The 14,073-nt window shown below is 36.5% G+C and overlaps 1 protein-coding gene across 3 annotated transcripts in view; it reads right to left on the reverse strand.

Moving 5' to 3' along the window:
• The window catches only part of LOC132128833 (polyhomeotic-like protein 2), a 56,998-nt gene that overhangs the window by 2,069 nt on the left and 40,856 nt on the right, over window positions 1-14,073 (reverse strand). Inside the window, exons 8-11 of one of the 3 annotated variants that reach the window (XM_059540197.1) lie at window positions 11,942-12,303; window positions 11,692-11,824; window positions 939-1,138; window positions 117-216 (exon numbers count right to left, since the gene is read on the reverse strand). In XM_059540197.1, coding sequence (XP_059396180.1) covers window positions 117-216; window positions 939-1,138; window positions 11,692-11,824; window positions 11,942-12,303 — 795 coding nt within the window. Of the gene's footprint in view, window positions 1-116; window positions 217-938; window positions 1,139-10,292; window positions 10,501-11,691; window positions 11,825-11,941; window positions 12,304-14,073 lie in introns of those variants that run through there. The other 2 variants (XM_059540196.1, XM_059540195.1) reach the window with 2 other exon arrangements.

Consider the following 14,073-nt stretch of genomic DNA (forward strand, 5'->3'; position numbering starts at 1 on the left):
AATTTTCTGTGAAACCTGTCAGCTCATCAGCAGACAAGTTCTAACTTTGGCAAATAGCTGCATCTCATTCAAACTGTAAATTGTGGCAAAAGTCTCAGCCTTAAAGTGACCTTTACCTTGCTGTGAAAGATCCTCCATCTCAGAGTCTGCGTTCTGAAAGGCCTGATGCTGCTTCTGCTTCTTTAAATTCTCGATCAACAAGGATGGACGTTCAACCTGGATAGATACAGAAGGTGTTGCATAAAAACATTTTTCATTACACAAGGACATATACTGCTCAAATGTACCCATGCATGGAATATGTGCTTGCTCACTACTTTGAAACTTCAACCAAAGTCTGCAGATGTAATTAATGACAGTGCTATATTGTCCACTAGAGGGAAGTGTGCTTCTTTTAATAAACAAGGACTTAAAATTAATTTTATTTTAAAGCAACAGCTTACCCAAAACTCATGTGACTCAATATTTCTAAGAATATTATTGTATGGGGATAAGGGTTGTCAAGCTCCAAAATGACAGAAAAAGTGATAGAATTATGTCCATAAAACAGTACATTCCAATTATATTTGCAGTATTATTTGACAAAGGTGTTTTTATTGAAGCTTGGCAACTTAAGTCCTCGATTCATTGTAATTAAATGCAAGAAAAACTACCCGCACATTATTCAAAACTTTTCCTCATATTCCACATAAGTCAATGTTTAAAGACATGTTTAAAACACCATGCTGGAACTTTAATATTTAGGCTTTAGCAGCTGAAATGGTTTCTAACACAAATAAGCATAATAATGAAAACAACCTCTTAAATAAATATAGCTACAACATTATAGTTTTATTAAATACATAAAAAAACTGATACATTATCATGAGAGAATCTGAAACAGACAATGGCAAACGTAAACACCCAGACGTGATGGAGTGAAATAAACAGCTACTCACGGGAAAAGGCTCGGCTCCCTCCTGAATCACGAATCCCTCGATGACATGCGTGAGAATCTGGGGCTTCACTACTGCCTGTGGCGGCGGTTTACTCTCGCCATTCTGCGGAGCGCTACCGGTCACCGTGGGCGCACTGTTGCCGCTCCCAGAGGTCATGGCTGGAGGTGAGCCCACACCTGCCTTCACATTCACTCTGCCTGCTGAACACGAGCACAACAGCGTCCATTAGAAATCCCATAATACGGACGGCAAGTCCGACTCATTTCTACGAATCGGTTCCTTAGAACAGCTCGTTTCAAAGAACCGGTTCAGTGATCATTGTACGTAATTGCGTCATCGTGTGCCCCTTGACATCTCACCGTTGCATTTTAACACCGCTTTAAAAGCCGTGTGTGGGTATATGTCGCTGTTTAGTTAACTACTTTCTTTTAAGTTTCAATGGAAATGGTGTTTATGGTGATTTCGTGTCCAATTCCAGTTTGTTGTTGCGATGACCATTTCGAAAGTAAATATGATAAACAATGGTTAGATTAATTTACATTTATTTGCCGAATACATTTATGTACGTTTTTAATTAAAATTCTGTTCACTGAAACTAACCCCATTTCGAGTGTTTTCAGAAAACTGTCAAACAATCGCGTGATAAACATTTTAAGGTGCTTTATCTTATTCGTTATTGGTTATAGAGAACCTAAAGGAACGCTTCAATGCATATGGAAGGCCAAGAGGGTCAAATACACGTGAATTTTAACGAGTCAACAACACGTTAAATACGTGTATTTCACGCGTAAACAACACGTATTTAACGCGGTTAAATACGTGTTGTTTACGCGTGAAAAATCAGCGCGTATTTAACGTGTATCTCACGTGTTAAATACAGGTGAAATACACGTGAAGTACGCATTAAAAATCAGTTTGAACGGGTCAATGTCATTGACTGCTGAGGACTTGGGTCAAACCACCTTTGTGAGCTTAGAGGGGTGTACCATTCATAGACAGGCAACCACCACTTAACATGCTATAGATCAGCTTATTCAGCCTTATTATTTTGTCTTTTTTTCTTTACTTTTTTGTATAGCCTATAGAAATAATATATTTAAGTTTCAGTTTTATGAAAAAAATATTTTTTACCACTCATGCCTTTTTGTAAATAAACACATTAGTGGACATTCTAGCTTTAATAGTGGTCACTCTTAAAGGGTTAGAAGTAAAGCAACAAATCTGTTTTATGGATGGTAACTGTAAAATTATTACTGAAATATAATTAGTTACACTACTAGTTACTGCAAAAGTAATATTATTAAAATAACTAAATTACTAGTAACTACTTACTGCTCAACTCTGACTTTCAGTAAATATATATATATGGACATTCTCCTGCTGAGAAATAACTGATAAAAATGTAAGCAAAAATTTAGTGCTCAAGAGAAATTATTTATATCCGTCTTATTTGATAATCAATATCTCAGGACATAAATAAGGTAAGTAAAGGTGTATCCGTTTCAAATGTTTTGGTCATAGTATAAGACTTAAGTTAGCATCAAGCATTAACATTTGTGTGGGTGAAATAGTTACAATGGAGGTAAGCAATCAAATCAGGTTTAAGATACAAAACCATTGAAATCAATATCTGTCTTTAGAAAACAGTCAGCTTTTATTGTGCTTACATTTACAGCTACCGCCAGCAGGTGGCACTTATTGAAACCTCTTTTTGTTCAGTGATTATGCACTCATCAGACAATCAGTAATTAGGTACACAGGTGATGTTATAAGACATAAGCATTTAAGACTTTCAGGATTAGAATGAGAGCTTGTACTAGGGTCAGGACAACAGAAGTATTCTAGTGCTACCACCACACCACCATGAACCCCCCCATCGCATCAATATTACTAATCTCATTTTTCAAACTGCTGAATTAAAATCAAGAAAAAAATTGATATAATTTGAAAGCTTAGTCTGAGCATTACAATGCATTTAGCATGTTGATCAACTCAAAAATAGTGCCAAGTTATTAGCTATTAGTTATGTGCCATATGTCATCTGAAAGGTCTCATGAAGTAGAATAAAACAACAGGGCTCTAGGCTAATTTTTTGCACTTGTTACACTAGTGCGCCTAACTTTTTTCTTACAAGTCCACTTTTTTTTTTTTTTTTTTAAATCGCTGTCCATATAAACTATTGACTTGTAGCTTAAATGATTAACTAACAATCTGGTCAACATAATGTTCTTTATTTGAAGCACAATTCTACAACAAAGGTAATTTACTGAAAAAGTTTTGGTGCTTAAAGTGTTTCACTGAGGTGAAATTTAAACTTAAAACATCTCAAGATATATGAAATAAAAAGAATTTCTAAATTAAGGGTTTTAAGGGCTTCAAACCGAACATATCATGGCTCAATGTCTTATGGACTATCCTCCACTGCAGTCACATGCAACTCCTGTAGTTTGGCCTTCTTGATCTTTAGCCTTGGCTTAACCAGCTGGCCTCACTCTCTCAAGCATTAAAATCTTCCAGACTTGGCCTTCTACACTGATTCTTATCAGATCTTCCACTGTGTCTGAAAAAATGGGACAAATCAGACAAACCTGTCTGATTTGAACAGGTGAACAGTCCCTAAACAGCTTATACTTATTGGATCAGCTATTAAAATAGTTCAGTTTTGTATGTAATAGCAAAGTGATTAAATTTTGTTTCTTTTTTTTAATTAAGTTTATTTAGAAAAGCGTTTGGAGCATTTTTTGTTTGTTAAATATAAGTTTTAGGTTTTTTTAAGTAACGACCAAGCTGCCAGCGGCAGACAGTGAGCCTATGTTTGATCAATTTAGCCTTCTCAGATCATCATGACTTGCCTAAAATAAAATCTATAGATATAAAACAGTTGAAGCATATGACAATGTTTAAACGTTAGACCTAGATAAATGTAAGCTATATCAAATAGTTTGTGCGGAGATGCTTCAGGACAGGGAGACGGCAGCATGATCACTTGCATTTTTTTCCATGGATATGCCATCATTTTTGCTCATAAGAGTAATACATTATTCGTAACTGCACACACAATATCAACAAAACAGTTGCTCGTTCTGCGTGTTGTCTTTAATAGGAGTACAAAAATGAACTGAAACTCAGTGAAAACACACACATATATACATATACATATATATATATATATATATATATATACATATACATATATTATATATATATATATATATATATATATATATATATACACATATACATATAGCTTTAAATAACTACTTAACGAAATAAAACAAAAACTCTCATTATAATCATAGCCCATAAAGATGTACTTATCTCTAAAAGCGCGTCTAATGAGGAGATGACGAGTCGGGATTGCAACTTCATCCTTGCGACACGGATTCAGAAAACACTAGTTTATTAGTAAATAATTAAAATATCTTCTTTTTAAGCCTATTATTTGAACGCAGAACTGTTCATCTGTGCTGCTGCGGGACACAAAACACAGTCGAGCCACTCTTTACAGTCGTGGCATCACGGTCTCGTGTTGTTTCCACCAGCGCAGCAAGTTTTCATTGCTAATTGATGAATGTCTAAAATATAAAAGTAAGAAGAAGTCTAAACAGACTGGAGGCCCGGCCCACATCTGAACAATCGAAGCCCGGCTTGAGGAGGTAAAACAGGTCGGGGCCCGCTGAAAAAGGCATAGACTATATCATAAAAAAAGACACGTCACTATTTGCAGATTAAAAACTGTCAAAACTCACCATAAAACATCGTTTAGATCTAAATATATATTTCATAAAGCTATAACAAATAGAAAAAAATTTGGTAATGTATCTTAGCAAAAAAAAAAAAAAAAAGAGGTTTCAGTCCCGTGCCGCTTTACCTCTTAACTTCACCAAACATGCATAGATCCTTTGATCAGATCGAAAGATTTCGTTCATAGAGCTGTGACACATGAAAGCAGACTGGCGCACTGAGGCTGCAAAGAAAAACAGCTCGATACTTCACGTTTCATTTTCATTCCAGAGATACTGTAATCCATGGATGAGATCCAAATATATTACTCATATTGCTATAACACATAAAACCCAACAGGCACAGCACGACAAATAACTTTAGTTTCACTTTGCGCTTTTATTAATAACTTCATGAAACATTCATAGATCATGCAAAATCATACGTCATTTTTTTCCGATAATTCTCCAGATTAAAAGGAGCTAAAATTCATCATAATTTGTTCACTTGATCTAAATATATTACTTACGATATTATCACACACATGAAACCATTCAATTGAGAAAAAAACATAGGTTACATTTAGAGGTGTGCACGGATAGTCGAATATTCGTTCTGCTCTAATTATTCGATAAATAAAAATGATATTTGAATTTTGCAAAAAAACTAACAAAAAAAAAAAAAAGTTCGCAATAAAACGTAATTTGGTCACTTTCTGTGATTCTCCACGGCATATTTGAAGATGTATGCAAGCAAAAAATAATTAATGAATAAATAAGGGGCCATTCACATATCGCGCCTAAAAACGCGTGGAAAACGCTAGGCGCGCCGCTTTCTCCTTCTTTCCAAAGCGCTCGGGCAGAAGCGCTCCTGAGGCGTCTGCCGTTGCTAAGCAACAATGACGTGCTCTCTCCATGAAGACCAGAAATTTCATCAAAGGATAAATGGATTTGCAGCACAAAAAAAATAAAATTGCTTTCAGTAGCCGGCGACTAAATTTATTTCAAAATGGCAATCCATATACAGCTATAATCAGCTGTTCCTTCATCTTGGCTGAGCTTTCAAAGTTGGATGAAGGATGGGAAAAGGATGAAGCTGAATATTAATAGTTCTTGTCACATGACCTGCGGTGCGCTTGCGGCATTCTGAAAAGTTGAGATGTTTTTAACTCGATGCGGTGCGTCGCTTCCATTATGAGTGCACATACCGCGCGCCTACATTGGAAATAACGATCTTGAGCGTGCAAAAGACGTGATATGTGAACGGCCCCTAAGAACTGCGGTCTTCTACAGTACTTCAAATATGCCGTGGAGAATCACAGAAAGTGACCGAATTCAAGAACATTGTTGCGGCATCTCTCAAGCAACGAATAAACACCGCTAACTTGGAGAATGCAGTGAAAACTCCTCTTCTCGCGTCTGCCCTAGACCCTCAGCACAAACATCTCAGGTTTCTCGATGAAAACATGAGAGAAGTAAGAAAAAAAAACTTTTTTGAACATCATCAGAACATTTTCCTTGATGCGAGTGGTGCAGATGCAGGCGCCGTCACCAACGATGAAGAGGATGCAATGCCCACTCGTCGGAAAAGGTTGAGCCAGTTCTTCAGCGATGATTACAGAGAGTCCAGCAGAGACGAGTGGGAACAGTTCTTGCTTCATCCACAAGATGAGGATCCCATTTAGGGCTGGGACAACGCGTCGAGGTCATCGATGAGGTCGACGCAAAAAATACGTCAACGCAAAATATGCGCATCGATTCGTCGACCTGTTTTTGTTTCTCTAAAAAACGTTTGCAAAACGTTTACCTTATGTGTGCTGAATATACGCGATGGCCGGATCAACATTCTGTCCAACGTTATATAACCAATCCAGGGGTTTTTCTGCATTGATCTTTTTTTTGGCGGCTGTCAAAGCGTTATTTGTTCGGTGAGGGATGTAGAATAGAATGACTGCGGCGCCTGACAGGGCACGTACGAGAGAGAGCCCTGGCTGTGCGCGCGCACTCACAGTCTTCAAACAACACGAGCGCTTCTTGCTCTCTCTCTCCCTCGTGCATATTAATCAAAATCATTTAACACGATAGAAAAAGGGCAAAACACCAAAGTTTCACGCGTGCTCGCACACTCACAGTCTTCAAACTACACGAGCGCTGTCTTGCTCTCTCTCTCTCCCTTGTGCATATTAACCAAAATAATTAGACACGATAGAAAAAGGGCGAAACGCCAAAGTTTCACGTGGAGCATCCGGATATTTTTTTTTTCTCCATGACAGGCTGCTGGCTCCCACTGTTAATTTTTTTTTTTTTTGGAAAAGCACTCTGTATTAGCTTAAAGCCCCCAAGTTTACATTGGTTACTGTATTCTTTCAATTGCTCTAAACAAGTATTTTGGGTGACCTTTTTTATTGAATGCTAGACATCAAGTTGTTGTTATTTTCATCTAAAAGAAGAACTTTTTTTCAGTAAGCTAAGCCCTATGTGTTCAGTAAGCTTGTTTCAGTAAGCTGTGTGTTTTCAAGGCCTCAAGGTTTTATTGAATGCTATCTCTATACAAGTGCAAAGTAATGCATTCTTAGTCTTTTATTTTGTAATTTTAAGAGCAATAAACATATTGCAATGTTAAGGAATTCATGTTTTTTTCATTCAGATATGTAAATCAACATGTATAAATTGTTAGTAGTCAATTAATGTGGAGATAATCGAAATCGAATCGGTCTGGAAAATTAATCGTTAGATTAATCGATGCATCGAAAAAAATAATCGCTAGATTAATCGTTTAAAAAATAATCGTTTATCCCAGCCCTAATCCCATTCAGTGGTGAAACGAAAACACGAAGCGCTCCACAAAACTTATTCGCTTAGCACACCGTTATTTGTGAGTCCCGACAACGTCTGTGCCGTCAGAGCACGTTTTGTCCACGACCGGCCTTATTGTTAACAGACTAAGGAGCCGACTTTCCCCCGATCGTGTTTACATGCCCATATTTCTTAACAAGAACATGTAAAACTATAGAAAAAAAGATTTGCTGACAGTTTAAAAGTTTCAAAGTTAAGTGTAGGCTACGTTCTACAATAGCCTAATTGCTGCAGACTGCTTTACGTTTTTTCTTTCACTTTTTTTTTTGGCTGTTAAGGTTTTCAGCTACAAAACACGATGTGTAATGTTCAAGCTTATTGTGTGTAAGCTTGTTCAAAATGACGGAAACAATAAATGTTGCTGAAAAATAACGTCTGTCTCATTAAACTTAATTTAAATAAACGAATATTCGTTTTTTGTGAGCTCAAATATTCGAATATGATTTTTGCAGAAAACGCCCATCCCTAGTTACATTTCCATTCATAACTTCATGAAACATGCATAGCTCATTGAAAATTTAGAATTCTCTCCATTAAAATGAGCCCAATTATACAATAATCTGTCATTTAGATTTGAAGATATTAGTCATCGAATTATAACAAAAAAAAAAAAAAACTCCAAATGCGAACATGCTGCAATATTCTCATGGTTTTACCTTTATAACTTCATGAAACATGCTCTGATTGTGAAAAATGGCATATCATTATTTACAGCAGATTCTCAAGATTGAAATGAGTCCAAAATCAAAACAATCAATTACGATCTTTCATATGTAAATAATACCTAAACCCATGAATCAGTTGGAGAGCTCTATTAAACATTTGACAGAACATAGTGTTACAACCGCTTGGCTCAGGGAGTAGCAACATGAATGGAGAGTCCATACAACATAATCAAATTTGCACAAATATGTATTTTAATCAGAAAACAGACATAACTACATTAAGGTAAAACATAAAAAATATAAAAGATACAAAAACACAACACCAAGCCTTGGACTGGAGAGCGTGAGAAAGTCCGCCTGACCACCAAACAGCAAGACCAGCAGAGACCAAGCTCCAATCTCCTTCCCTCCCGAGGGTAAGAAAGCCAGCATCATATAAGCAGCATCGTTAATCACAATAAATTTTCCACACCTGCATCACAGCACTTAACCTAAAGACACAAAAAGTGTTAACCCGAGACACCTGCTGGACAAAATAAAAGCCCCTTGGATCGTCACAGTAGAATCAGACTATACCTTTTGACTCTCCTTGCTATATTCGTGGAGTTATGAGTTGGTATTTTGTGTATGGCACTCAAAAAGCTACAGTATTTATACTACTTATATTTAAATAGTATACTTCGGCGAGTCAAGAGCTAAATAAAAAGTCCCGTTTCATTACAAAATACTGTAACTTTTATGAACTTTATGCTATCACCACAAAATTTTAAACATATACATCTTAACTTACCTTATTTATGTTCTGAGATATTGAATGTCAAATAAGATGTATATGAAAAATGTCTCGAGCACTCAATTTTCTTACATTTTTATCCGTTTTTTCTCAGCAGGAGAATGCTCAAACAATTTTTTTTTCATTGAAAGTCAGAGTTGAGCAGTAACTAGTAATTAAGTTATTTTAAATGATATTTATTTTGCAGTAACTAACTAATTACTAATAATATTTCTGTAATAATTTTACAGTTACCATCCATAAAAAAGTTTTTTTGCTTAATTACTAAGCCTTTAAGTTCAACCACTATTAAAGCTGGAATGTCCGCTAATATGTTTATTTACAAAAAGGCATGAGTGGTAAAAAATAAATATTTCATAAAACTGCAATTTAAATATTTTTTCTATAGGCTATACTTAAAAAGACAAAATAATAAGGCTGAATAAGCTGATCTATAGCATGTTAAATGGTGGTTGCCTGTCTATTAATGGTACACCCCTCTAAACTCACAGAAGTGGTTTGACCCAAGTCCTCAGCAGCCAATGACATTGACCCGTTCAAACGCGTTAAATACGTGTTGTTTACGCGTGAAATACACGTATTTAACGTGTTAGTGACGCGTTAAAATTCACGTGTATTTGACCCTCTTGGCCTTCCATAAATGCAGTTCGTTCACGATCCATTCAGAACGGTTTTATCAGATTCATCGAAAAGACTCAACGCAAAAGAACGACAACGACCCATTCACGCGAATCTAGTGTTTTTAATCAAACGTGCGAACGATTAGCGTTAACGCACACTTTGATAATATATTCATGATACATTTTTAAACTACTCTCGCATTATTTGCTCACATGCAATTGTGATACTGAACTATTTATGTGTGCGAATAAAACACATTCACGCTAACGTTACCTGCAACCACTTGCTTATTTCTCCAGCTTTTTCCATCTGATCTGTAACGTCTGCACACAGCAAACCGATTTATGAAGAGCTAGGCGACTACTATTATACACCATCTATAAAAAAAACAGGAGTTTCTTAGCATTACCAGTTTTGAAAAACTGCCAAATTTGACTCTTGAACTGCAGCAGCTCTATTCCCATGCTTCCTGGAGACGGTTCAAAACACTCAAACTCGCGTTTAAAAAACATATAGAAAAAAAGAAACAATCGCACCCCTCCGTCCCAGAACAAGTGGCGAGCAAATCTGTAACTTTGTAACTTTATATCCCGAACATTTGACAGGGTTTCACACTGCAGACAAACGCTCACGCACAGCCGTCCTGGTGATTGTCAACAGCACACGCCTTTGTTCCGCTCACGCACTCTTTACTTACACTTTCAAGCGCCAAAAGAGGAAAACACTGAAGTGAATTTAGCATTCCAACGACTCCGAGTACACTTCCATAATCCACTGGTGTTATACACAAAGCAGTACAGCAAATGATCCGATTCAAACTTTTTGTGTGCGTGGATTTGTTTGTTCTATGCGATTCCCTCAATGTGAGCAGCGGGGCCGCACTCTCTAATCCTCTTTGTATAGGGGAACTGAATAGGAAACATTGCGCAGCTGCGATTGGTCGCACACGCTTGGAATTCTGTCCAATAGCAGGTCACATTTAACACAGAGCCATTCGGCGATTGGTTAAAACTTGTGAGCGGCTCCATGACAGAGGCTCACGTAGGCAGAAAAAGAGCATATAATAGTCCGTGGCTATCTTTGGAATAGCATATTAGCATACTACTCATACTATTTTAGCAGCATGGAATTGCCACATTTGCAGTAGGCAGGACTTTCTCATGAACATATTTATGAATAAACAGAAAGCAATATCTCAATCTAAACGATATGTTTACTTGGAAACATTACTTGATTGGACTGTCAAAGTTGACATTTTTTCTTAAAATAATATTGAAAATGGAAAACAATGTTATTTGTTTCTGATATATATATATATATATATATATATATATATATATATATATATATATATATATATATATATATATATACTGTTATCCTAGTATCCCAATGATATAGCCAGGCCTAGATCAATTTTTGCATGTATTTAATTGTTAGTTTATTCATGCCAGGTCCTAAACCTATGTCAATGTCAATGTAACCAACTCCCCCTCTAACCATCAGTCTGCTGTGAGCTAGAGATTATGAGGAGGTGCGCTAAAATCAAGCCCCATTACCTTAAAGGTCCCATGGCATGGATTATTTTCTTTTTTTTAATGCTTTTTTTAATGTTTCCTGAATTGTACTTATATTGTTAATATGATTTTTACATTTAAAATTTAGAAATGGGCTGTGAGAAGGGGCTGTGAGACTCAGAGTAAACGCCTTTTTGTATATCAGAGTATGATATATCAGCTACACTGAAAAGAATTGGTGTAGAAACAATTTTCACTCAGAACTCAAGACGCCACAAAACCCCCATTATCTATATCCTGATATTTGAAATTATTCAAAATTTTGATTTTCAACTGCTAAGCTGTTTATACAGTATTGTGGCTTTGGTGTACTACATATATTCATTCATTATTCATACTGATTACATTAAAACAGAGGGAGCCAACTTGGCTTAAATATGTATTAATCAAAACATGAACAATGCTTGCAGGGATTGTTCAATTTAAAAAAACATGAAACAATATACAACCCTTACCCTTAACAAACTAAATAAATGGAAGACGAATATGAAGCAATGTAATAACAAAAATAATCAGTACCTTCTGTGTCTGTTACTTGACTTTGTTGAGATTGTTTGACGTGGGTTGGCACATCCATTTGTATGGATAGCACCTGTGGTTCGAGAGGAACAGGGGTATCCTTATCGGACACATCCTGTTTGGCTACTCCCAGCTGGAATTAATGTCAGAACAGGACACGGTCAGAATAGGAGCAAATAAGTGAAACTAAGACAATAAGGATACATACAAATCAAGAAACGGACAAATACATGATGTTCAATCCACTTACTTGAGTTTGAACTGGCTGGATCTGGACATTAACTGCAGTAAGCCGTAGAGGTGTTGTTTTGCTCTGGCTCATGGGTGGCTGTCCATTCTGGGCAAGTGCCTGCTGACTCACAGTAGCAGAATGGAAGATGGTAGCTTGTTGGCAGGTAACAGGCACTTTGGGTACCATAGGGATAGGGCACTGTTGAGGCTGAACTGGCAGGGCAGGTTGAATGGCTACAGCTTGCACTGTGTGAGGATGAATGGTGGTGGCCTCTAAGAGCTGCGCTTGACCTCTCTGCAGTATCTGAGGCTGCTGCTGCTGTATCACAAACTGCTGCTTGTGCTGCTGGAGCAGCTGATGGGTCTGAATTTGGGTATATGCTAGAATAAATATAACAAAAAACAATTAAACAAAGAAACTGATGTTTCAGTTTCAGAGAAACACACTGTATGGTAAACCAGCTATACTACAGTAGATAGACTATACACTCTTAAAAATAAAGGATTCCAAAAGAGGGGTTTCATAGCAATGCAACAAGAGCCATTTTGGATTCTCCAAAGAAAAAAAATTCAGCGAACAATTCTTAAAAGACTTTTTGTAAAAAATATATTAATAATCTTAATCCTTTTTCCACTATATATAACTTTTTGTGCAATGTTAATTGTCCAAGGATGCTAAAGGTTCTCCATTGAACAATTGATGCCAGTAAAGAACCTTTATTTTTAAGTGCATTAAAAATAAGTACATAAAAAAATATGTTTTGCATCAAACTATCCACATAATTGTTATGTTTATTCAAGCTTGCACCATCAACTGTTGGTTGGGTTGTTGTGCCTAAGGAATTTCCACTAAGTAATTGAATCTAACAACAGAGAATTCACAACTGGGTTCAAATTCTGACCCAACATACATACTGTGTGTTCATTTATATCACCTACGACCCATAGGACAATCAATTTGGAGATTGGATGCATATAAAATTTTGCTTGGTTGATTTTATATATAAAATTGCCCCAATATAAGTCCCAATATATATAATATATATAGAAAAGTCTCCAAATATACCTGAATTCACTCTATATATATATGAAACTTTGACATCTTGTTCGAGCAACACAACTAAGTTGAACTGACTACATTTAAACAATGATCATTTTAGAAAAAACATTTTACCTACAGTATACATTCAGTAGGTAAAATAATGTCTCACTGTAAGATTTAAGACTATAGCAAAACATCCTAAATGTGATGCCTGTGAGATTCCTGCAGGGGTCTTCATTGGTTGAGCAGGTTTGACTTGCTGACTTGAGGTTACTGGGTTAATTTGGCTGAATTCAGCTTTCTGATCTGGAATGTCAAATATAAGGTTTATAAAGCATAGCTCTACTCATCCACTAGAGAAGTGCCATATGACCTGGATGAATCAGATGGCTCCAAGTAACCTTCAGTTAGACATACTCTGACAGCCTGTGCTGTGGTAACTCAGAGGAATGTCAGCCTAATTTGTGCAGGACCTAAAATGTGCCGTGAGTCATTTTAAAATGTTGAAACTTTCTGATCCAGTCCTGAAGAGAGTAAACAATGTGGCACTTTTAATATTACTCTGTTTGGCTCATCCAATTGTTTAATTTGGGTGGCGAACAATGTTTGACATAATTTGCACAATTTCACTTGATCTTAAGCTTTTCACTCTCTATATTATAAGATTACATTTGTGTTACTAAGTACTGTTGAGTCCGAAGAAACAAATTCTGATAAGGCAAGCGATCAAAAGTAATGGCCTTGATATCAAAATCCTCATACAAACAGAGAGTCTGTTTAAAGGTAGTGAGAGTAGGCAGGACTAGAGGGGTAACAGAGGTCTGAGGGAGGGATGCTGCTAGAGGGCCATGCCAGCTAATTCAAACAATCCAAAAATATGAATATGAATAGATCTTGAGGAAATCAAACTGGGAATGGATTTAATAAAATGAATTTATTAGAGGTAGAGCTTATTACAATGTGATTGCTATTTGACTCGTGTTGCAGCACGGACCTTTTTGTATGTTGCTCTTGAGTAAGTGAATGCTGTTCAGTAAAAGCATAGTCACGAGCATCTAGCAGTGGTCTGAGTTATTTATTCACTCTAGAGAAAGAATGAGAGTGAAACA

The sequence above is a fragment of the Carassius carassius genome, chromosome 46 (genome assembly GCF_963082965.1).
Source record: "Carassius carassius chromosome 46, fCarCar2.1, whole genome shotgun sequence".
Classification (NCBI taxonomy): Eukaryota; Metazoa; Chordata; class Actinopteri; order Cypriniformes; family Cyprinidae; genus Carassius; species Carassius carassius.